This window comes from Phocoena phocoena, chromosome 1, assembly GCF_963924675.1.
Source record: "Phocoena phocoena chromosome 1, mPhoPho1.1, whole genome shotgun sequence".
NCBI lineage: Eukaryota > Metazoa > Chordata > Mammalia > Artiodactyla > Phocoenidae > Phocoena > Phocoena phocoena.
The window spans coordinates 11,882,695-11,907,165 of record NC_089219.1 but is presented as its reverse complement, the minus strand read 5'-3'; the positions used below and the strand labels follow the sequence as shown (position 1 = coordinate 11,907,165).

General features: G+C 42.5%; 1 protein-coding gene across 1 annotated transcript in view; it reads right to left on the bottom strand.

Moving 5' to 3' along the window:
* The window catches only part of DNAJC16 (DnaJ heat shock protein family (Hsp40) member C16), a 36,917-nt gene that overhangs the window by 4,886 nt on the left and 7,560 nt on the right, over positions 1-24,471 (bottom strand). Inside the window, exons 4-11 of the mRNA XM_065881680.1 lie at positions 23,737-24,070; positions 14,497-14,681; positions 12,597-12,701; positions 11,738-11,896; positions 4,381-4,511; positions 2,507-2,690; positions 1,350-1,532; positions 1,132-1,208 (exon numbers count right to left, since the gene is read on the bottom strand). Of these exons, the coding sequence (XP_065737752.1) occupies positions 1,132-1,208; positions 1,350-1,532; positions 2,507-2,690; positions 4,381-4,511; positions 11,738-11,896; positions 12,597-12,701; positions 14,497-14,681; positions 23,737-24,070 (1,358 nt within the window). The remainder of the gene's footprint in view (positions 1-1,131; positions 1,209-1,349; positions 1,533-2,506; positions 2,691-4,380; positions 4,512-11,737; positions 11,897-12,596; positions 12,702-14,496; positions 14,682-23,736; positions 24,071-24,471) is intronic.

The following is a 24,471-nucleotide window of genomic DNA, read 5'->3' as shown; positions in this document are numbered from 1 at the left end:
CTACAATGAAGTTCACAAGCTCTGGTCAGCTCTATGTGGGCTGCTGTGACGTGCCAATGAATGGTTTTAGGTTTCTCCTCTCTGGCTTAGGAAAAAAACCCTAAACAACCCCAAACCAAAAAGCTTTCACATCAACAAACACCTTTTTTTTTTTGGCTGTGCCGTGCAGCTTGTGGGATCTTAGTTACCCAATCAGGGATCGAACCCGTAGCCCCTGCATTGGGAGTGCAGAGTCTTAACCACTGGACCGCCAGCGAAGTCTGACACTTTCTAATCTCATACAAGCAGAGGTTTTTTTGGGTGGTGGTGAAAGCAGAGGTTTTTCCCTCACTGTTCTAATGCACAGATCACTTATTCAAAAAGTTTTTGTGTCTCAGGCTTGGTAAATAAATTCTGCAGAAGGAAACAATAAGACGGGTAACAAACGATTTAAGTTGTAAACATGGAGGAACATTCTAATGTCAAGGGTAGTATCAGGTGACTAAAAAGGTCTGTGGAATTATTTCCTTTATTTTGATTGATTGATTTATTTTTTTCTGGCCAGAATAATTCAGATGTGGCCCAGAGGGGAGGAGAAGGGAGGCAAAGCTGACTTCTCAAGATCTCCACTAGGTGTTCTGAAATTTTATTCACCCACAAACACCCATCAAAGGCCTGCTGTTTTTCAGGAGCTGGGTTGGGGGCCAGGAAGCATGAATATGAGTGGGACATGGTCTGTCCTCAGGAGCTCATGGTCTCATTGGCTGGGAGTGGTATAGCCCTCCCTTCTCCGATTAATTCACGGATTCATTTGTGCATCTATTCACTGGACTCCACGTGTGTCAGGCCCTGTGCTGGACACCAGAGGTGCTCTGATGAAGAGGATGGTCCCAGGCTCTGCTAGCTGGAGGGGCAGCCAGGGGTGATCCTTTCTTTCCCCACCAGTGGGAAAGGGTCAATCAGCAAATATAAAAAAAGGGAAGTCACTGAAAGAAAGAAAAAGGGGAACAGTTGTTGAAAATATGTAAACACTCTTCCACCTGCCTATGGAGTCCACACTGAAATCAAAGAAGAGTGGACTCTTCTCAGAAAAAAACAGCGGTCCTGGTAGTTAACAGAGAGAAAGAAATTCAAACTTGGCAATACTCCTACCAGTTGCTGTGAAATATGCTGTCCCAAGAGTCTGAGATGTAGTCAGAAGCAGAATAGAGCCATCGAAGGAGAAAAATCTGTTGAGGGAGAAAATGGGTGATGGTCAGGCCTGGACCCCTGAGCCCCGGAGGGAGAAGACCCCTGCCTCCAACATGGCACTGTTGCTCTGGGGGCTCAGGAGCCCTGCCCGGTGCCCGCTCTCCTGGCTATGTGCTTACAGGGGCAAGTTCATCGGTCAAGTCGGGGAGCACAGCTTCCGAGGACAGAAGAGCTGGGTCTTTCCGCAGTTGGTCAAGATAACCCAAAAGGATGAATTTATTGCTCTCACTCCCGGTCCAGGGATCCTCCAGGGTTTTATACACCACTCTCCCTGCTGTGTTGCGCCTTTCTAAGATAGACACCTGGGAGAAAAAGAGAGCAAAAACCATGAGAATTCTCAAAAGAATGCGAAGTTACTGTTGCTTGGGTTTTTTTCAGGGAGGATGGAAAAAACGGGTCTAGTGAAGCTCAAACACAGGTATGGATGAGGATACAATATCTGCAAGAGATTTGACATTTTTCTAACAAAAGAAATTAGTTTTGTGGTGACTTTCCAGAGCTTTTGCTAAAGTTAAAGCTCCTTCTTCTCAATAGACTTTGTTCTATAACTTCTGACTTAATGTCATAAAGAAGGAAACCTTTGTTTTTTCGAGAGATTTTTTTCCATAACTACCAAGATGATGAAGAAGAGAAAAATTTCATGCTTCTGCAGAGAGCGATGACGAAGGAGGGAAAAGGAAGGTGAAATCAATTAGGATGAAGTAAAAGAGGCAGAAGCACAGAAGGGAGACGTTTGGAAAGCCTATTACTTGTAGCCTAAGGAGGATTCTACAAACTAGGCACTGTAAGACTAGACCTGCCAAGGGGAAAGACTGGTGAAAGGGGCTGATGCTCTTTAATCTTTACCCAGAGGGAAGATGCTTTCTGTGAAGGTCCAAGGCTGAAAATGTAGGAGGTGAAATCAGCATGGTTAAAGACTAGTTTAGGAGTGCTTTCAAAACAGGCTTCGGACAGCACAGCGAACTATACTCAATATCCTGTGATAAACCGTAATGGAAGAGAATATAAAAAAGAATGTATATATAACTGAATCACTCTGCTGTACAGCAGAAATTAACACAACATTGTAAATCAGCTCTACTTCAATTAAAAAAAAAAAGTCAAATGGCTTCCAAGCACTCGGAAAACATAAGGCAAAACAAAACAGAACAAACAGGCTTCAGAGATTCCTGGACTTCCTGGAATCTACACTGAAAACGCCTGAGGAAGGAGGACACAGAATTAAGCGTCACGTGCTTGTGAAGAGCTCGAGACCAGGACAGCATCCACGACTCACCGCTGATTTTCCTTGAAACGCGTCGCTGTCTGGCAGTAAGGTGTTGGCAAACTCCTGCTGCCGACTGCTGTAGACGTGCACGAACCTCACTGTGTCCTGTGTGTTTGCCAGAGCAAAGGACAGGAAAGCCTCGAAGGGTTTACTCAGCTTGGTAGCCTCAGCGGTCAGTAAAACCACACAGTACCTGCATGTCAGCAAAAGAGAAGACTTTAATCCCTGAGGCCACGGCTAGAACCTGAATGGCAAGTGAAGGTGAAAGAGAGGAGACGCTCATTTATAAAGTGAACGAGAATGTTTTAGGAATGAAAGCTTCATGGGGGAGCCTCTAATGAGAGAAAATGTCCAAGGCATTAAGGACCTGCTTCTTTCTAGACTGGTGATGCTCTCCCCAAACCAAACTTCACGACATTTAGAGATGCCTTTGAAGGCAATGGTCACTGAACCCTTGATGCAGAAGGGCCTTGCAGAAGGCACCTGTTCTAGTTCTCCCACCGCAGGCAGGGCTGGTTGAGCCTATCTGAGGCCAGGGCCACTGGGCCTCATTCTGAAGGGCTTCCTTTGTAGTGGTGCCAAGGGAAAGTTCATCTAATCATTCATTCATGCATTCATTCTCTCAAATACTACTGAGCCCTCAACAGATGCCAGGGAAGACAGACAACGCTCTTGCCCTCATGGAGCTGATATTCCAGTGTGGAAGGCAGATAACAAATAGATAGACGGACAGATCGTGACAAGTAGGGACAAGGGTCATGAAAAAAAAAAGAAGTGAAGGGGAGAGAGTCAAGGGTGGGCTGGGAGTCACGATCCATCAGACTGGCTGAGCAGAGGTGTGAAGGAGGTGCCATAAGAGGAAGTGGGGTCTGAGCACTCCAGGCAGAGAGCACCGCAAGTGCAAAGACCCTGAGACTGGGGCACTCGAGCCAACTCACAGTGTTAGGAGGATCGCTGGCTGACATGAACTGACTGAGGGTGGGAGAGTGGAGCGGAGGCAGAGAAGGTTAGGAGGCTAACACGGTGGCCTCGACGAGAGGTGACAGTGACCTGGCGAGGGTGGCGGTGCTAACAAAGGGGAGGAGTGCGTGGACTGGGGATACTTTCTGAAGGCGGTATAACTAACAATCCTTAAAGCCCAGGATCACCTGCCTTACGTTTAATTAAAGTCTTTCTTCTCTTAGTCTATAAAGGAAACTGAAAAGCCTGGAAACACAGGGAATTTTTCCTATTTTAAACAATATTTTAGTTGTATTTTCACAAAACGTGATCAAAATGTTTTCCTTTCATATCCAGACAGATTTCACTCACATCCAGACAGCTTTCACAGATGAAACAGCCCTAAATTTAAAGGCACGGATTCATTAATCTGAAAGAGGTATAATAAGTATTTTCCCCGTATTTCCAGACTTTAGACACTCTGTATGAGTAAGTATGCCTCAGCCTTACTATTCCCATTTAATTATTTTACCATTGCCTCAGTACTCTCACTTCTCTACTGTTTAGTCATTAACCTGGCTCCTCTCCAAGACCCCCAGACGCTCACCCTGTGTGGAATACTCTGGTAGGAACAGTAACTCTCTCCTACTCCATGCTGCTCTACAGTGACCCAGGCTCTCCTGGACACCCGGCAAAATCTACTCATCCTTCAGGGCTCAGCTAAAGTGTTACCTCTTAAGGGGATCTTCTCTGGCACACCCAATAATTTGGTCCTAAGGTGCCCTGGACTGTTATACCCCTCACTGTCATAGTTGTTCATCAATATCTGTTACATGAAGAATAAATTCTGATCGTCTCAGGGTCGACGTTTAACTGCCTCGTAGTAAAATGCAACATGCCCCTCTGCGGCACTGATGAGCAGGGGCAAAGCCTTCAGCCCTTACTTCCTCTGTCGGTGAGACCGTTTCACAGGGCAGAGTTCATGGAACAACTTCTGGCTGGTGAGCCTGGCTGCCAACAGATACTTGTTTTGGGTGATAAAGTCATCAATGACCTGTTTCTTCATACCTCGGGCCTGGAGAAAAACCAAGAGACAGTGGGTTCTGATTAAGTTTTCTCACTGAAAATGGGCTTTACTTACAGCTTAGTAAACATGTAGCTGAGGGACTTCCCTGGCGGTCCAGTGGTGAAGACTCCGTGTTCCCAATGCAGGGGGCACAGGTTCGATCTCTGGTCAGGGAATTGAGTTCCTGCATGCCGTGCAGTGCGGCCAAAAAAAAAAAAACCAAAAAAAAGAAGTGCCTGATCCTGGCTAAAGTAATAAAACCACGTACGTCAGACTCATTTGAGCAGATAAACATGTGGTGATCTTTTTAAAAAATGCAGGGCTGGGACTTCCCTGGTGGCGCAGTGGTTAAGAATCCGTCTGCCAATGCAGGGAACCAGGTTCTAGCCCTGGTCCGGGAAGATCCCACATGCCGCAGAGCAACTAAGCCCGTGCGTCACAACTACTGAGCCTGCACTCTAGAGCCCATGAGCCACAACTACTGAGCCTGCGTGCCACAACTACTGAAGCCCACGTGCTTAGAGCCCATGCTCTGCAACAAGAGAAGCCACTGCAATGAGAAGTCCGCGCACCGCAACGAAGAGTAGGCCCCTCTCGCCACAACTACAGAAAGCCTGCAGGTGGCAACAAAGATCCAACGCAGACTAAAAAAAAAAAAGAAAAAAAAAGCAGGGCTGAGAGCAATGACGTAGCTATTTAAGGTCAAAGGAAAAATCAAGTGCTCTTTTCACTGGACAACTTTTATATACTGTTTTATGCTAGCAGATTTAAAAAGTCAATAATTGGGAATTTTTAGGCAAATTTACTTCAAGATTTATAGGAAACTGAACAATTGAAAATAAGCTCCCTGGGACTTCCTGGCAGTCTGATGGTTAAGACTCTGTGCTTCCACTGCAGGGGGCACGGGTTCAATCCCTGGGGAACCAAGGTCCCGCATGCCTCGCTGCGTGTGGCCGAAAAAACAAAAAGAAAGAAACAAAACCCCCCACAAAACTCCAAAGTAACAATGTTACTGAGTATAAAAGGCGGACAACAAAACTGTTAATATGACCACTTTGTTATTACTAACTTTCATATATTTCAAAGGACTGAAATTATATATATAGTAGCTTCTCTGACCACAATTAAACAAGAAATCAATATAAGATAGAAACCAGAAAATCCCTTTTTGTTTAGAAATTAAGAAACTCTGAATAATTTATTGACCTAAGAAGAAAGCATATCAGATATAAGAAAATATTTTGAATTTGAAGTGATTAATGAAAATACTATTTATCAAAACTTTGGGACTCAGATAAAGTATCAGTAGTACTTGGAGAGTAATGTTAAAATGAATATAACAGAAAAGAAATTAATGAACTAGACATCCGTATCAAGAAGTTACAGCAAAAATACAACCGTAGTGGGCTTCCCTGGTGGCGCAGTGGTTGAGAGTCCGCCTGCCGGTGCAGGGGACATGGGTTCGTGCCCCGGTCTGGGAAGATCCCACATGCCGCGGAGCGGCTGGGCCCGTGAGCCATCTCTGCTGAGGCTGCGCGTCCGGAGCCTGTGCTCCGCAACGGGAGGGGTCACGGCAGTGGGAGGCCCGCATACCGCAAAAACAAACAAACAAAAAAAAACAAACCGTAGAGAAAAGGAAATAGTAAAGATGAATATAGAAATCAATAAAACAAAATAAATATATAAGAAGAAGAATTAACCAAAACAAAATTGGTTCTTTGGAAGAGCTAATAAAATTGACAAACCTCTGGTAAAACCAATCATGAAAATAAGAGAGAAGGCACAAATAACCATTATCAAGGATGACAAGGGACTTCTCTGGTGGTCCAGTGGCTAAGGCTCTGCGCTCCCAATGCAGGGGGACCCAGTTTGATCACTGGTCAGGGAACTAGATCCCACATGCCACAACTAAGAGCTTGCATGCCGCTACTAAAGATCCTGCATGCCACAAGGAAGATCCTGCACGTGGCAACGAAGATCCCAAGTGCCGCAACTAAGACCCGGCGCAGCCAAATAAATAAATATTAAAAAAAGAAAAAAAGGGACCTGCTTGCTGGCACAGTGGATAAGACTCCATGCTCCCAATGAGGGTTCGATCCCTGGTCAGGGAACTAGATCCCACATGCGTGCCGAAACTAAGAGTTCACATGCCACAACTAAGGAGCCTGAGTGCTGCAACTAAGGAGCTGGGGAGCCACAACTAAGGAGCTCTGGAGCTGCAACTAAGGAGCCTGCTGCAACTAAGACCTGGAGCAACCAAAAAAGTAAATGTTAAGAAAAAAAAAGGATGACGAGGAGGAATCACTCCCTATGTTGTAGAAACTAAAAATATATACATATACATATATACATACACATATACATTTAAATTTGAAAATTTAGATGAAACAGAAAATTTTCTAGAAAAATAAAACAACATCTGAAAAAGAGAAGAGTTAAATAGTTCTATAACCATTAAAGAAGATGAGTCAATAGTCAAAAATCTCTCCTTAAACACAAACTCAGGCTGAGACAGCTTTACATAGGTGGTTTTGACCAAATTTTCAAGGAGGACAATCTAATCTTATACAAAGTCTTCCCGAGAAGAGAAAAAGGGAGAACACACCCCATCTCGTTTCATGATTCAAATCCTCACATGGGTATCTTGAGAAAGAGAAGTTAGACGTCAATCTCATTTCTGAACATAAATGTGAAAGTCCTAAACAAAATGTTAGCAAACTGAATACAGCAATATACTGAAAGCAAAATATAAATAATGATCCTGTTGGATTTATCTCATGAATGCAAGTTAGGTTTAACACTAGAAAATGATTAATATGATTTAGCACATTACAGAACATGAAAGAAGAAAACTCTGGATAATCATAATGGATGTGTAAAAAGTATTTGATAAAAATCAACACCATTCATATCAGAAAAATTAAATTGGTCTAGTGTTGGCAAGGATATGGAGCAATGGAACATTCACACATGATTGGTGGAAATGTACTTAGGAAAACACATTAGCTAGTAAAGTTAAAGATATATATATATATTTAATCATTAAAAAAAACAAAGCCATATATGTTAACATAAATAACTTTTTTTAAACATTAAAAAAAAAACCCAATGATTTCCAAAACCAAAAAATGTTTAGTGAGAAGATTAACACTGCTTTACATTTTTACAAATCTTTTTAATGTCTGGTTTCATAGAAGAGATAGGTGGATTCTCACATCTGCTTCTATATACAATTGGGGGTCATATATTGTTTTGGTTGAAAATCCAGCCTCACACAGATATATGGTTAGAAAAGGGAGGTTTATTTTAATAGCTTTTCAGATAACTATGGATATCCTTCTTTGCCACTACACCGAAACTGGAAAAATGGTAGTTTCTTAAAGGTTAGTTGCTATGTGGATTCAATGAACTTTTTTTTTTTTTTTTTTGGCTGCACTGCATGGGGGATCTTAGTTCCCCAACCAGGGATCGAACCTGTGCCCCTGCGGTGGAAGCGCAGAGTCCTAACCACTGGACCGCGGGGGAATTCCCATCAATGAACTTTTAGTACTCTGTTAAATTAAAATTCACTGATCAAAAATAAAGAAGGTAAAATTCACTGATCGCCTTGCACTTAGAATGGATCTTTTATTCATGCATGGTCATTCGAAAAATATTGGTTCACTGATCTCCCAGACGCTGACAAAAGTGGCTAGTTCAAAGCTCCTGAGTTAGGCAGCCACACAGACATCTGTCCACAGGACACCCTCTCATCTTGGCCTGCAGCAGAGCTTTCTGCACACTTCCTATTTTGTCACAGAGAACACTGAAGATACCAGAAAGACGTGGACTTGAGTGTCAATTTACCTATTAATAAAATTCATACTTCTTACTGCTTCATCAAGGCTATTCGGTGAAATGGGAGTCGATCCTCTGTGTTGTTACGGTGAGTGCTTAGGCGTGAAGAACACACGGCCACCGGCAGCCTGGTGCCCGGGTCTTGGTGTGTGCACTTGGTGGTTATGCACTGGAAAGTTTACCCACCATTGCTTTTGCACCATCGGGGCAAGTGTCAACACAGAGAAAAGACAAATTATGTCTTAGTGGTTCCTGTGAAGACAGCTTTGATCTCACAGACTCTCTTAAAGGGTCTTTTGGACCACCCCCCCCCCCCGCCGCCCCCAGGGGTCTGTGAACCACATTTTTAAAACTGCCATCCTGTAGAAACTTGTGATTGGGTACACCGGGATACATGTGATGTCCACGGCATCACTGGTCCTAAAGCCCCGAAATGTCCATCAACAGAAGAATGAATAAACCCATTATCATGTGGCCATAGCCACTGTACAGCAGATGAAAACAAATCAAGTAGAGCTAAGAGAAACCACTAGTGCTACTAGTGTTTGCTAAGCCCCTTGCCACTGGGAGGACTCGGTTTATGTTAAGCATGCAGTTTTACATTCATAAAGAGCAAACTGGTAAAGCATCCATTGTACCAGCAATTTTGTTAATGTATCTGATTAACGATTTTCCCCGGGGAATAAAATAACAATTCCCAAGAGTACAAGCTATCACTAGAAAGCAATTTAGGAAATCTTACAGATTAACCTTGGATTGAGATGACCTTCTTTCCTCTCTTCCACAACTGGCATTTGTTTGCTTCCAGGCCCTCTCTTGGCTCCTTCTTAGTCGCCATCAGGCATCCCCTCTTTTTTTTTTTTTTTTTTTTTTTGCGGTACGCAGGCCTCTCACTGTTGTGGCCTCTCCCGCTGCGGAGCACAGGCTCCGGACGCGCAGGCTCAGCGGCCATGGCTCACGGGCCCAGCTGCCCCGCGGCATGTGGGAACCTCCCGGACCGGGGCACGAACCCATGTCCCCTGCATCGGCAGGCGGACTCTCAACCACTGCGCCACCAGGGAAGCCCTCCCCTCTTTTTATTTGCTGGTGATTGTCCAGAGTTTTGTCCTTGGCTGCCTTCTCTTCTTACTTTACATACGATGCCTGCGAGATCTCCCCACACTAAAGATTTCACCCTCTAACCAGTCACTGACGATTCACAAATCTCTATTCCAGCCCCTCCGCCTTTCCTTGGATCTAGAGCCCTGCCTGATGGGCATCTCCCCTTGGGTTTCCTGAAGGCAGTTCTAATTCTTATGTCCACAACTGCACTCATTACCTTCTTAAACCTGCTCTCCCTTCCTTACTATCCACTTTCCCCATCTGGTTCTGTCACACACAACACCCCTACCCTAGTCCCATAGTCTCGGGACCCCTTCTACGTCCACAGGGCACCCGGAGGAACCCTCCATCTTAGTGAGACAACTGCTACAGTGGACGGTCTTTTTCCTCTCCTGACTGTGAGTCAAAGGAGGACGAAGACTAAACTGGATGTCGGAGCTGTTCTGTATTTGGTGTTCAGCAGGCAGGCAGTGAAGGTACTGAATGAATGAAATACAGGATTTTAGAGAACTTCTCCTTCTTCTCGTTCTAGCCTCCTATAAGAGAAAGTATCAAAGGGTTCTTGACGATTTAAAAAAAAAATAACATTAAAAATATTAAAAAATACATGTCCATTATAGGGATTTTTGAAAACCTAAATATTGAAATAATATCTAATTCCGCCATCAAAAGATAACCATTAATGTTTTGATGTATTTATTTCTAGTTTTTTCCTGTGTGTACACATGCACACACGCCCTCACTTTACAAAACTGAGGTCAGTGAATAAACTGCATATACAATTCTGCATCCTGCTTTCTCTGTAACATCATGTTAGGAAAATTATACCCATCATTAAGTATTCTCGAGTTGCCATTTTAAATGGCTATATAATAGTCTCTGGGATGTACCCATAATTATCCTGCCGTTGGATGTTTATATTTCCCCCTCATTTTTGGTATTATGAATGATACTTAACATCTCTGTATGTACTTCTTTGCCCGAGTTCCTATTCCTTTAGGATAGAGCCCTAAAAGGTAATCTCACCTCCCTCAGGTCCTTCCTCGTGTCACCTTAATGAGGCCCTTCCTGGCTGCTCCACCTTAAAAATGTGAGCCCTCTCCCATAATACCCTCTTCCCTGTTTTATTTTTCTCCTTGGCACGTATCACTATATAAATACCACGACAGAGTATGTTATGCTGATTGTCTGTCGTCCCCACTAGAACACAGGACGGGGAATTCTGTCAATCTTGTCCAGGGCCGCGCCCTCAGCACAGAAGGCAGTGTTTGGCACACACACTTCTTTGGCAGGTACTCAGGAGTGCTCTTCTGCTAGGCAGTTGATGTTTTATCACCCAATCACTTTTCGGAAAACTTTTGAGGCTTCTTCCAGCAAGGCAAGAGAGACAAGTCCCTGTTTCTCTGTAGTCTCAACTCTACTGAGGATTTTTCCTTCAAAAATCTTTAACAATTTGATGAGAGAAGAAAATGTTTATTTTGCTTTTCTCTGATTATTAGTGAGATTTATTTTTTTAAAGGTGTTTATTACTCACTTGAATCTCATCTCAGGATTTTGTTCATTTCGTTTTGGGGGGAAGTTTTAAAAATTTTTTTAAAAATGGAGGTAAAATTCACATAACATGAAAGTAACCATTTTAGTGTACAATTCAGTGGCATTTAGTACATTCAGTGCTGCGCAGCCCTCGTCTCTATCTAGTTCCAAAACATTTTCATCACCCTAAAACTCTTCTGTACTCATTAAGTGGTCATTCTCAAGAAGTTTTGGGTTGATCTCCTTGATTAGAAGAAGCTCATTAGAAATTAAAGATAATGATCCCTTTTATGTTGGTTGTAATTACTTCCCTTAGTGTTTAATCAAAAATTCTTAAGCGTTTATATAAAAATTTAAAACTTATAATCAAGTTATTAAGATTTTCCAACAAGATTTTCCCCAATGTTTTCAGCCCTTCCCTATCTTAAGATCAGATAAATATTCAGTGTATGTTCTTTAACTTAGTTTACGGGTTTTTTTCTTTTTTTCCAGTGATGTTATTTAGTTAATTAATGAATTAATTAATTAATCTTTTGGCTGCGCTGCGAGGCATGTGGGATCTTCGTTCCTGACCAGGGATCAAATCTGCACCCCTGCAGTGGAAGTGCGGAGTCTTAACCACTGGACCGCCAGGGAAGTCCCTAAAGGAAGAGATTAAAACTAGTTTCTTCTCCTCTCCTGTGTGCTCGATTTTGCTGTTTATTTATATGACACCTTGAGATAAAATGGGAGGGCCATCTTGAAACAAGGTGACACTCACATACCTGGATAACATCTGCAGGCTTGTGTATGTGTTCCTTAAAGATCAGGATGGTGGGGGTATAGACGTTGACGTTGTATTGCCTTGTCATCTCTTCCACCCCTCTCAAACCGACGTACACATATCCAAATGACAAATAATCTTTATATGCGAAAGCAGTCAACTGTTAGGGCATAACAGAGAGGAAGAAATGAAAGTGATAGCACAGCATCTAAATTAAGTGTGACTTGTTCTCATCAGTGGGTGGAGATGAACACTAGCTTATACAGCCCCACTCAGGCTGCTACACCCTCATTCCCTTGTAGGAACGCTACGGTGCTCCATGAACAAAAACTGTACCAACAAAGCTAAACAACAACTAATTCTTTTTTTCAGACAGAGCAAGATATTCATCTTACTGAGATCTGTACTGGGTGGGAGGTTTGAGGAGTTAACTGTACCCTAATTATGTAAGATGGCAGTGACCACGCCAACGGTTTAGCACTTTCCTCTCCCATCTCATGTCACAGTGATAACCAGAGGTGTGCTAGATAGAAGTATAGCATATATTCAGAGGGCAGGTTTGGAATCAGACAGGCTACAAGGGAATCGATATTCAACATGGGAGACCTTGGGCAGGTTATACAACCACTCTAAGCTTCAGTAAAAGTAGGGATAATAATCTGTATCACTGGGTTCTTCTGAAGATTAAATGCTATTATGTGTGTGGAAAGTACTAGCACAGTAATAGCATCAGTAGGTCCTCAATGTATGGTGGTTAAAGCAAATTTCTGGTCTTCAAGCATTTTTCTTGGGATGAGCTATTACTCACAAAAAGAAAATCACCAAAATAAGAGAAAACATTACCCCAGCACCTAAAGTACCTTGTAGAGCAGTGGTACAACGGGCGTTTGGTCAAACAGAAGGACATGCGGTTTATTCTCTTGCTGCCAGCCAGAGAGGAATCTGACATAATTTTTACTTGTAACCTTAAATTGAATAAAGGATGTTAGTTTCAACATTTAATTCTTAACAACTGCATTATAATCCAGTCAGGAGATAATTAAACAAAATCAAATATGTGCAAAAGATTGTTTTGTAAAAAATAAAAAATGCAGACAACTAATTTTTTGCCTTTATGTGACTAAAATTAATTAAAAGAACAGAGATATTGATTTCATATTTTCATGTGATCCAACCCTTAGAGACTGAAATCATAATCTTTTCTGAAACAATTACTGACCATACTATAAAAAAAAATGAGCTTTCAAAGTTGGCTCTTGCTCCATTATAGACTGCACTTGTTAATCTAGCAGAAGATAATGCAACAACTGCTCTTTTAAAATGGCTTAAATAAAAATAAGTGGGCCCACCCCACCTATACATTACATAAGTTCATTCACTGCCATCTGAATTGCTACTTTTGTGTTTCCCTGCTTATGCCTTAAAATAATCCCAAGAAAACAAATTAAAAACTTGAATAAATTAAATTTCTATCGAGAAAATGTTCATAGTAGTTCAAAAAAGTTTATCTTTCCACTTTGCTTCCAGAATGATCTATATAAAACCGCGATCTCATCGTTTCACCCCACTGCTCAGCCCCTTTCAATGGCTCCATCACCTGCAGGCCAAGTCCAAGTTCCTTAAAGGAGACCCTCACAGTGAGATTCCCATTAACCCCTTTAATCCTGTCTTCTCCCACTCACTAATGACTACTTCATACAAAGCAGGCTACCTCTGTATGCCTGGAACTCATTCCCTTCTTCTCTCTCCTCACCTGGCAAACTCAGTACAGGGGTCATTTCTGCCAGGAAGCCTTTCTCAAATATCTAGGATGGGCACTCTACACATAGGATGGAAACAATCACCTACTAGACTGCGAGCTCCTTGGAAAGCGTCTTCAGCACTTATCATAATGTCTGACATACAACAGGCATTTTAAAAAGGTTTGCGGACCTGTCAGGACAACCCATCATCACTTTAGGAGGCTACAATGCTCTCTGACAATTTCAAGTTAACTCCAACAAATATTTCTTCTGTGGGTGATGATCCTGGTGGGACAGGCTGTGTAGAAATAGGATGGAAGTATCTGTATGTTCACTCTCCTTGGTATTATTAAAAGAATGAATCATTTACATTTAAAGCAACATAAGAACCTTCTTCTAGTTCCTGTGATCTCTAACCTCAGATACTGAGGGAAAAGTGCTTCTTAAATATAAAAATCATAGTTTATAGTTTGTGGGAATTTCTGTGCCTGGTTTCTAGCTCAATCTTTTGTTTGTGAAGTTTATTCACACTGTTGCATCGCTATATGCTTTGAAAGTTCCAAAAATAATATCTCATTTCATGGAATCTGGTGTCTTCAATAGATATGATCGTTAAATATATAACCAAATATAACTTAATTTGAATACTCTCATAAGAAAAGTATCTTTAAACGAACACATGCATGAGTTGGAAAGACCTCCTGCGTCCCATGTTGTGATCTAATTTTTTGTTGAGAAAAGAAGAGGTACTCTCATTCTAGGCTCAGATTCCTATGACAGTGTAAGTCCTCCCAGCGGTTTTGACAAGGATGATTCTTTCAGTCTCTCTACTTCATCTGTTTCAATTTTCAGTCTCTGGCAGACTTCATTTAGATGATTTAGTTCGAGTAATTGATTAATTAATATGTGTCTTGCCCTGCCCCAAATGAAACTCAGGTCTGAGGATGACCACAGGTAGAGTTCGGGGCAGCCAGCAGTCCCAGGAGCCTCTTAAACTACTTCTCAGCCAGGTACTTACTTTCTCCACCAAGTTCCCTGGAAGAAGACTCTCTACAAACTGTCGCAGGTTCTCACGGACAACTGCATTATGGAAGAAGGAGATTTTCCCATTTATGATTCCTAGGATAGCTGGTGTGCTGTGTGCTCCCAGGTGATGGGCCAGGCGTCTCTCGTAGCCAGCGTGGACCACGCCGATTCCTACGCCTGAAAAGTACGGAAGACCTCCATGAAGACTTTTTATGCCCTCATGGCAGGTGAAGAAATGCTGCTAAGTAATCTTTTGGTGTGAAAATGAAATCCCGACTTAGTAGGAGGGGATATCTTTCCTGATAGACTGTCTAGCATTCTATCACTGCTGGAATGCTAAATTGGTTCAGTTTTTCTGCATAGCCATCTAGCAGTGTTTAAGAAGGGCCACAAATCTTTCTATCTTTCAGTCTGTTGTTTCTAATTTTGGGAGTATATCATGAAGAAATACTTCAAAAGAAAAGAATCATCTGTCCACAGTGCTCCTATTCATAAAGAACACCACCTGTAAACAATTCAAGGGTTCATCAACTCTGCAATGGTTGAAAAAACCTAGAATCTAACGATGGGCTAGAATCACAATCTTCTCACCTTTCAGAGCATGTCTCCCTTTTACATAAACTATTTTATAGAGATTTTGTACAGATTCTCAGACAGAGAAAGAGATTAGGTTAAAATTACTTGGTCGTATCCCACATAACTATTGTTAACATTTTGGTATCTATCTGTGCCTTTTCTTACGCAAATATGTGTGTGTGTGTGTGTGTATACACACAGGTATAAATAAAATAAAATGGGATCATCTGACACTTATTTCACTTAGTATTTGAATAACTTTTCTTGTCTTTCATTCAACCACTGTATTTGGAGGGCTAGCTCCTCTGCTAAACATTGGAGATACAGTAATTGTTAATAGGCAGTAAATATGCTTTTTCTCTTGGGTGTCTAACAGACCTCTAAGTATAAAGTTTTCAAAAACAAACTCCTGATCTCCTCCCTCAAACCTGTTCTACCCTGGCTTTCACCATTTCCATTGATGGCGGCTCCCTCCTTCCTGTTACTCAGGATGAAAGTCTTAAGAGTGATCTTTGACCCCTCTCGTCTCTCACACCCCCCCATCCGATCCGTCAGCAAGTCCTGTTGGTCCTGTCTTCAAAATACAGCAGGAATCCGACTGTTTTTCTCCACTTCCATCGTACCCCGTCTCTTATGCATCTTCATCTCTCTCCCCTGAGTTGCTGCAATAACCTCCTCAATGGTGTCGTGTTTCTCCTTGTCCCCCTACTGTCCGTCCTCAACAGGGTAGCCAGACTGTTCCTTCTAAAACATAAACAACGGATCATGTCGCCCCTCTGCCCCAATCTGGCAAAGCCTCCCCATTTTAACTCAGAATAAAACCACAATCTTCACAAAGGCCAACAAGACCTCTGTGATTTGAGCCCTGGCCCCCTTCCTCTCCCATTCCTCAGGCTCACTTGCTCTAGCCCCCAGCATCCCTGTTCTTTAAACACACTGGCACGTTCGTTCCTGCCTTTGGGCCTCGGTGCTGGCTGGTGCACCTCCTGACATCTGTGTAGCTGGCTCCTTCACCAACTGCAGGTCCTTCTCAATGAGGACAACCCGACTCCCGTATTTAAAACTGCCCTCCCCACACTCAGGATCCCCTTCAAGTCTCTCACTTTTCCTCTTCCATAGCACTTACCATCTTCTAACACACCGCCCAAGTTCCTCATTCTGTGGATTTTTTAATTGTCTGTCTTCCCCTGTTAGAATGTAAGCCGTTTGAAGGCAGGGGTCTTTGTTTAGTTCTCTGATGTACTCCAAGCACCAGAACAGAGCCTGGCACACAGTAGGAGCTCATCACTAAACCTGGACCATCAATCTATTTAACCCATTCTTTACTGCTGCACATTGAAATGGCTTCTGGCTTTCACTATTATAAGGCATGTTTCGATAGACATCCTGGTACATCTTTGTGTACTTGTGTGATAATTTCTTAATTGAAAAATCCCCCAAATGGAAGTGCTGAGTAAACGGCAGCGACTGCAAACTTAATACTTTTAAGTTGCTGAGTAGGCTAAACAAATCTATCTGCTGGCCACCTGACTGTGAGTATCTCAAGGGCAGGAAAGGAGGCACCTCAGACATCACATCGTCCACTCCCCTCATTTTACAGATAAAGAGACTCGGAGAGGTGAACTGACTTATCCCAGTTTGCAGAGGTGATAAAATTGCAGAAAGAGAATTCCAACTTGATGTTCTAGAGTCAAGTCTAGTACACTATTCTATCACACTAGAGGCATTAAAAATAACCACTGAACAATGTCAGTAAATGAAAGTGCACCTAAGATTGTGTGAGCAGGAGAAAGAACGAGAACATAGCAGGCACATACCTGAGAGACCCAGTCTCATGTAAAGCGAGAAGAGACGTCACCTAGCAAGGTCAAGCGGCCACACAGCAAAGGTCCAAGGGGGGAATCAACGTGTCTTGAGCCCTTTCTAAGACAGGCAGCATGCCTACAGCTTTATATCTGTTATCACTTTTCACACCCACAAACCCCCTGAGTGGTTAAGTATTGTCATCTTCATGGATGAGGAAGCGGGTGCTTGGAGAGGCTGAGCCAACCTAGCCGGCATCACAGTTAGTGTGCAGTAGGACCAAGATTTGAACCCAGGCCCAGCCGACTGCAAAGCCTGGCTCCTTCCTGTCTCCAGTACCCTCTTCCACCCTCGGCTCTGAACGCTGGAGGGATCAATTTCTTAGAGACGGACCCACCATCAATGACTACATAGGCCAGAAGCCACCGTATTTAACTGATCCTGGGGAATATGCCTTCCCAGTACCTGCATCGTTCAGCGGTGCCCTCTACCAGACTTTGGGACTAGAATCAGTAATTAGAATGGTGGCTGGTGGGCCCAGAATCAGGACAAGGGATGCAGGAGTCTTGGGAGAGCAAAGGAAACTGAAGAGATCTTTTGCGCTTGCTGTTCCCCCCTACTCTTCCCTCAGAGATTCCGGAAGCTCGTTCTCTCGCTCCCTATGGGCCACCTGCTCAGTGAGCCCTTCCTCATCTGCCTGATTTAAAACTGAAGCCTCTCACCCCGGCATTCCCTAGCACCCGGCCTTTTTTATCACACTCTACCACCATCTGGCGGGCTGTATATTTTATTTGTTTGTTTGTCTCTCTTCACTAGAATATAGAAGCTCTATGAATGTAGGGTTTTGGGCTATTTTGTTTACTGCTGTATCCTTAATATCTAGAATAGTTCCTGGCACTCAGTTTTTTAAAAACAAGTAAATGGATAAAAGTATTCAAAGTCAGATCCAGATGCAAATTCCAGCTCTGCTACCCATTAGCTGTGCAACCTTAGGCAAGTCATTTAACCTCTCTGAGTCTCAGTTTCCTTATTTGTAAAATGGAGATAAATTGTTGTGAGGACTAAATGACATAATATAAAAATGAGCCTAGCCCAGAGCCTGGAATATAGTGGGCGCCTAATTAATTACAACTCTTATGATTAAGTATTATTTCATCCAGACCGTGTGAAGTCTGAGCTAGAGACTTGTCTCTTATATGAGTGGAATTTTAACCTCCATGAGTCTCTCTCCCTTCCTTGTGTGGAGTGGGATAAACAATGTTACACTCTCACTATGCTCCCATCAATATAGCTTTTTTCTAGTTAAAACAGAATACAAGTGATTGGTTTCATTTATTTTACTTAAAATTACCATTGAGTCCTTGGAATTACCTACATCACCTTCATCAAACATAAGCATTTCTCAGTCTATAAAAGGCTATTCCTTGGATCATTTCTACAAAGGACTTCGGTTCTTAATATTATACCGATTTCTAAACTCTGAAGGAATGTTACTTCTTTCCTATAGACTGACTATCACATGAATTAGAATAGCATAAAGAATGATACATATTTGGTGTTTAAATTTGTGGTATTCGTCCTCTTGAAAAGATACTTAAGATTATAATAAGAATACCGAAATTCCTTAAAGTCCAGACCTAACTAATCCCTTCCTCTCCCTCCATCCAAGCTGGGAAGGAAGAGTCAGAAAAGTCGAAAGCACTGTTTTCTCCCTAAGATTCAGGCTGGGAAATGACCACTATGACTGGTGGTGACTTAGGGTCTCTGAGTTACAGTGGACAACACAATTTCTATCGTCTCCTCCTCTGCCTTGAAACTCTCTACACTCCAAAGTTCCGGGTTCATAAAGCGAGCTCAGCAAGTACAGTTCTCCTATTCTTATCCTGATTCAGCATAACCTGGCTGGATAACAAGGACACACCAGAATCCACATGAACTTGAGTAGCAAATTTAAAGAAAGGCAAAGTGTGTTACCGTTTTCAGAAACATTTGATTTTTCTACGGATCAATGTTTCGGGCTAATTTGCAGATCCTGGGGAATTAAAAATACAAATATCTTCTCCTCTTTTTGAGCTTGTAAGAGGGTGTTCTTTCTGTAAAGATCTCTCTTTTGAGGTGTCAGATTATATTTGCTTTCATTATGCAATCCTAAACGTGTGTCACGTCTTTTAGGGAAATTCTTTCATTTTCCCCTCTGTCGCATACACATATTCATCTTTCTTTCAACTTTTCCATATGCCTTAAGGGATGGTACAGAGCCAACTCAAAGAACATGGCACTGTCAAATCTGGCTAAATACAAACCTGTTAATAAACAAACTACTAAGATGCAAAATGATGTGAAACAACACAAAATCAAGAACACAGAGCTTCAGGAGGAAAAAAAAAATACTTTAACCGGTATCTAGGCAGACCGTTTTCCTACACAGTATGAAGTTGTTATACACTTAGCTATTTTTAGGAATAATTCCTTGAAAGAGAGGAATTACTCTTTCTTTTAAAATAAGAAGTCATGGTGGATAAACATTACATGATCATCCAAATTGGGTTTCCCTAAAACGATATCTGATTTCACGACACGCAACCTCCTTGACGCCCTGGTAACTGTCTGCAGCTCCCAGCGTGCACTGAGTGTGCTGCGATGATTCAGCTGTGTCTCTTACTTGAGTTTCCTGGGTGCGAGGACCAGGTTTACTTATTTCTGAGCAGTGCAGCACATTGGTTACGACTGAACTCTGGAGTTAGACTTCTGGGTCCATACCCCGACACTGCTGCTTATGGACAGTGTGACCTCAGGTGTTCCTTAACCTTCCTGGGCCTCAGTTTCCTCATCTGTAAAATGGGGATAATAATAGTCTCTCCCTCGTTGGGTTACTTTGGGGATAAAGACAATCCATACAAAGCATTTAGCACAATGAAAAATAAGTAAAATGCTAAAAAAAAAAAGTTATAATGTTTACTTTAGTGTTTAATATGGTACTTGGTCCATTAAGAAAAAAGTTCTTTTTTTTACTGGCCATGCCACGCAGCTTGCGGGATATAAGTGCCCGGACCAGAGATTGAACCCAGGCCATGGGAGTGAAAGCACTGAGTCCTAACCACTGGACCGCCAGGGAACTCCCAAGAAAGAAGTTTTAAATGAGAACATGCAATGAATTCCTTATCATCTTCTACTTATTCCTGTAGTATTATACTATTCTGTACTTGCGAATGTGAGGTTGGTGTGAATTTTCCGGGTACCTATTTTCTCTTCAATTAACAGTAAGCTCCTCAAGGTCAGGGGCAGTGCTGACTATTTCTGGACCCTCCTCCACAGCATGGTTGTCTATAAATGCTGGATGCTTTTGCACACTAGTTATTACCAAACTGCATGACCGTAGACTCCATCTAAATAGCTACAACATTTCTCCTCTGGGTGGAACTGCTCCATTTCCTTCATTTACTGCAATTCAGCATTTTATGTTATTCTGAGATAATGTCCAGGCTTCCCCAGACCACCCAGCTAATCTTTAAGATTGTCCGCTCTTTCTGTCAACTCAGAATAGAAACACTTTCTGCAGTAACTGTCTTCAAGGATGCTGCTGCCTTGCTCTGACAGGGAGCGCCCACGGATACATGGAGACATGGATATCTCATCTCAATGTCATCTAACATTCCAAGTGGAACTTGACTGTCAGGAATCTTCAACAAATCCGGAGGTTCCAAAGAGGAAAACCAAACTAATTTAATACATTTAGTCAAAACCTGCTTTCGAGGAGACTTGGGGGGTGAGGCGGGGGAACAGACTAAATTCCTATAAACGTTGCTTCTATGGATCTAAATCCATCTTCTTCCGTCCTTGTCATTTTGAGTCCTGACTTCTTAGGACTATACAGCACAACAACCCCAAAGGATGGCAAGACCTTCAATCATCACAGATTTAAGGACCCCGAAAGGCAGCAGGGCATCGTGTTCTCCACGGGGATTATAGAGCCAGACTCCCTGGGTTTGAATCCCAGCTCTGCCGAGTACCAACTGTGGGACCTTGGACAAGGTACCAATATGAGCCGAGTCTCTACAAAAGCGGGGTGACAACAGCAGCTGCCTCAAGGAGTTGTTTATGGGTTGATACTCACATTAGTGCTTGGCATACGGCAAGCTGTCAATAAATATAAGCTATTATGATTATGCTTATATTATTATTGTCATGTCATTGCACTTGGTATGTCCAAACCACAGTCATTATTTAGAATCACTTCTCCCCAATTCAACTCTCCTCTGTATTTCCTGCCCATCCAGTTGCTCAAGTCAGAATGCAGAGTCAATCTTGACTCCCTCTCTTTTCCTCATTTCTCACATTTAAATGGTCCTCAGGTGCCAGGTCCCTTCGTGATCCTACCCCTGAAATATCGGACACTTGGCCCCTCTCTGCTCCTACTGCCCAAGCTCAGGCCAATGGTTGCTGTCTTGCCAGGACTGGTAACCTCCCTGCCTCTATTCTTGCCAGGACTGGTAACCTCCCTGCCTCTATTCTCACCTTCTTTAATTTTTCCTTCACGCAGCTTGAACAGTTAGCTTTCTAAAGCACAGACCTGATTAGATCACTCTTGGCTTTACTACGTACTATACAATAAAGTCCAGCTTCCTTAGCCTGGACTTCAAGGATCCTTACCACCTGGCTCCCAGCATGCTCTTCCTGCTTCCTCCACTCTCACCTGCACTCAAGTCACACCTTGCTGCTGGCTCTTCTGAGGATGCTCTTTGTTGCCCTGCCTGCAGTGTTCCCTCTTGCCTGAATGTTACTCCTCCATTTCCTGTCCAGCCAGCTTCTAATCATCTAATCATCTTTAGCTGAAAATAAGGCACAGGTCAGTGCTTGACAGTCTATGAGCTGAAGAAAACTAACATTTGAGAAAGATTTTTAAAAGGAATTTACAAAATAGGTGCTTTCAAAAAGTTTAGTTTGGTAAACCAGAAAACCCCGTTAACCAGAAATTCTCTAAGGTTCATTTATTAAGTACTTCATATATATCAGGCACTTAAAACACATTTTTTTCTCATTTAATATTCATAACAATCCTGTTGGTTTGACATCATAACCCCATTTTAGAGCTGAAGAAACTTAGGCTAAGTAATTTGTCCAAGGACACGAAGTAGTAAATGATACAGCTGAGATCTGAAAACTGGTCTCTATGACTCCAAGGCATGTGTTCATAACAGCTGACCACTGTGCTATGTTGCCTCACGTCATGTATGTTTGCCTGTTGGCTCTGATCTGACCTTGGTGTAAATGCATTACCGTTCTAAATTATGCACTGGGTCAATGTTTACGTTCTGCTATGGGGTTGTTTTTTTTTTTTGGCGGTATGCGGGCCTCTCACTGTTGTGGCCTCTCCCGTTGCGGAGCACAGGCTCCGGACGCGCAGGCTCAGCGGCCATGGCTCACGGGCCCAGCCGCTCTGCAGCATGTGGGATCTTCCCGGACCGGGGCACGAACCCATGTCCCCTGCATCGGCAGGCGGACTCTCAACCACTGCGCCACCAGGGAAGCCCTGCTATGGGGTTTTAATGTCAGCTCCTAGACTGAAGAGGTTAAATGATTTTCAGTACACCACCTGGCATGGCACAAAGTGCAGCTGTGCTGTGTGATGAACCCGGTGGCTTCCGCCTGACCTCGGCCTCTCATTCGTTCATCAGACGCCACAGAAAGCATCTGCTGACCGCCCGCCACACATGAGACAATGTGCTAAACTTACTCCCTTGTCTTCCAAGAACTTGATTACATCTTAGGAAAGCATTCTGGCAAATCTGAGTACCTGAGTGCCTCTGGACAACAGGTTGAAATTTCTGCTTTAGAATAAATGAACTGATGGCTTTCAGGGGTGCACGCGCTCCAGAGAAATCCAGGCCCCTCAGCCCCTATGGTTGAGTTTGTCCCTTTTTAGTTACTCAATAGGTCTGCTAATGCCTATAAAACACATACATATACACGCACACACATTTAATTCAGTAATTCTAACTTTTAGGAGTTATTAAAATAAATATCCTTCCTGGATCAGTAAAATTTTCCTGGCGCTAAGTGGTGCCTATGAACAAAGGAAAGGCTAATCTGTGATTGAGAGTGGTAACCTATAACCATTAGAATACTATGGGTTATAGGCTGAATTGTATGCCCCCAAAATGCATAGGTTGAAGCTCTAATCCCCAGTACTTCAGAGTGTGATTATATTTGGAGATAGGGCCTTTAAAGAGGTAATTAAGTTAAAATGGGGTTGTTAGGGTCACAGAAAGAGTGTGAGACACCAGACCCAGACACATACATAGAGAAGACCATGTGAACACACAGGGAGAAGGTGGCCATCTGCAAGCCAAGGAGAGAAGCTTCACAAGAAACCAAACCTGTCAACACCTTGATCTTGGACTTCTAACCTTGAGAACTATGAGAAGATAAATTTCTGCTGTTTAAGCTTCCCTGTCTGTGGTATTTTGTTATGGCTGCCCTAGCAAATTAATACACAGAGTGAAATCACAAACACCATAAGGATAACCTGCAGATCCTACCAGCATTAAAACTGGTGCTCGAGGGCTGCTTTGTTCAACCAATAATTTTTAAGTTTTTCCTCTATATTAGGCCCTCAACTAGATGTTAGCAGACTACATAGATAAAGCTTCAAGTTAGTAACGCTAACTTGATGAAAGTGGCTTACACATTTCCCCTCTCTGAAAATGTGTCCCCAGGAAAACACCAGTCACCATGAATTTGTGAAGGGAACTCACATTAACTGCTCCTTCTCCCAAATATCCCATAAAATTCAAGAGATGTAAAAGTCACCTTCTCCTATACCAACATATTCCAAGGAATAAAATGATCTTACCTAACCCTTCCAGTTCTTGAACTACTTCCTTCCAAACAGGCTCAATATGGATACAGCTAAAGCACCAATCTGAGGTGATCTTAATGAGGTAGGGTTTCTTGAAGCTATCTGGAACCACTTCGTTCACATAATGTGAAAAGTGCAACAAATATTTTTCATCAATTGAGTCTCGCCGTTCAGAATTAAAAGGGAAGTGAAAAAATGGTTCATCAAAATAAAAATTCTCATGGAAATGGCGGAAGCGATACTCTCGCTGCTGCTTCTGGTGGCCCTGGTTCTCCCCAGCATCTCCATAGTGGTCATAATGTGATCTCTTTTCTTCATTGGAAAGAATCTATAAAGAAAGGGAAAAAAAAAAAATAAGAAATCCGGGAAATGAAAGGAAAAAAAAGAGATCATCTAAAGGACTTTCCTGTAAGCAGCTTGGAAGACATAGGAAAAAAATAAATGTAAAGATACAACACAATCAGATGTTTTAAACACAATCACTCAATATACCATGAAACACTTCTCTTAATAGAAAAATTAAGTGTTTCAGAAACAAAATACTTCAGTTGTGTAGCTACTCACGATCATCTTGGCTTTAAAGATTCTGAGCTATCACACTACTAAACACGTCAATAAAGCAAAGAATACTTAATATAACTTTGATCGCTAGGGCTCAACCTCGAGAACGTTGACTCAGTCATACCATCTAGGTTGGAGTCGTTCAGACGAAGGTATGGAAAGCTGAGA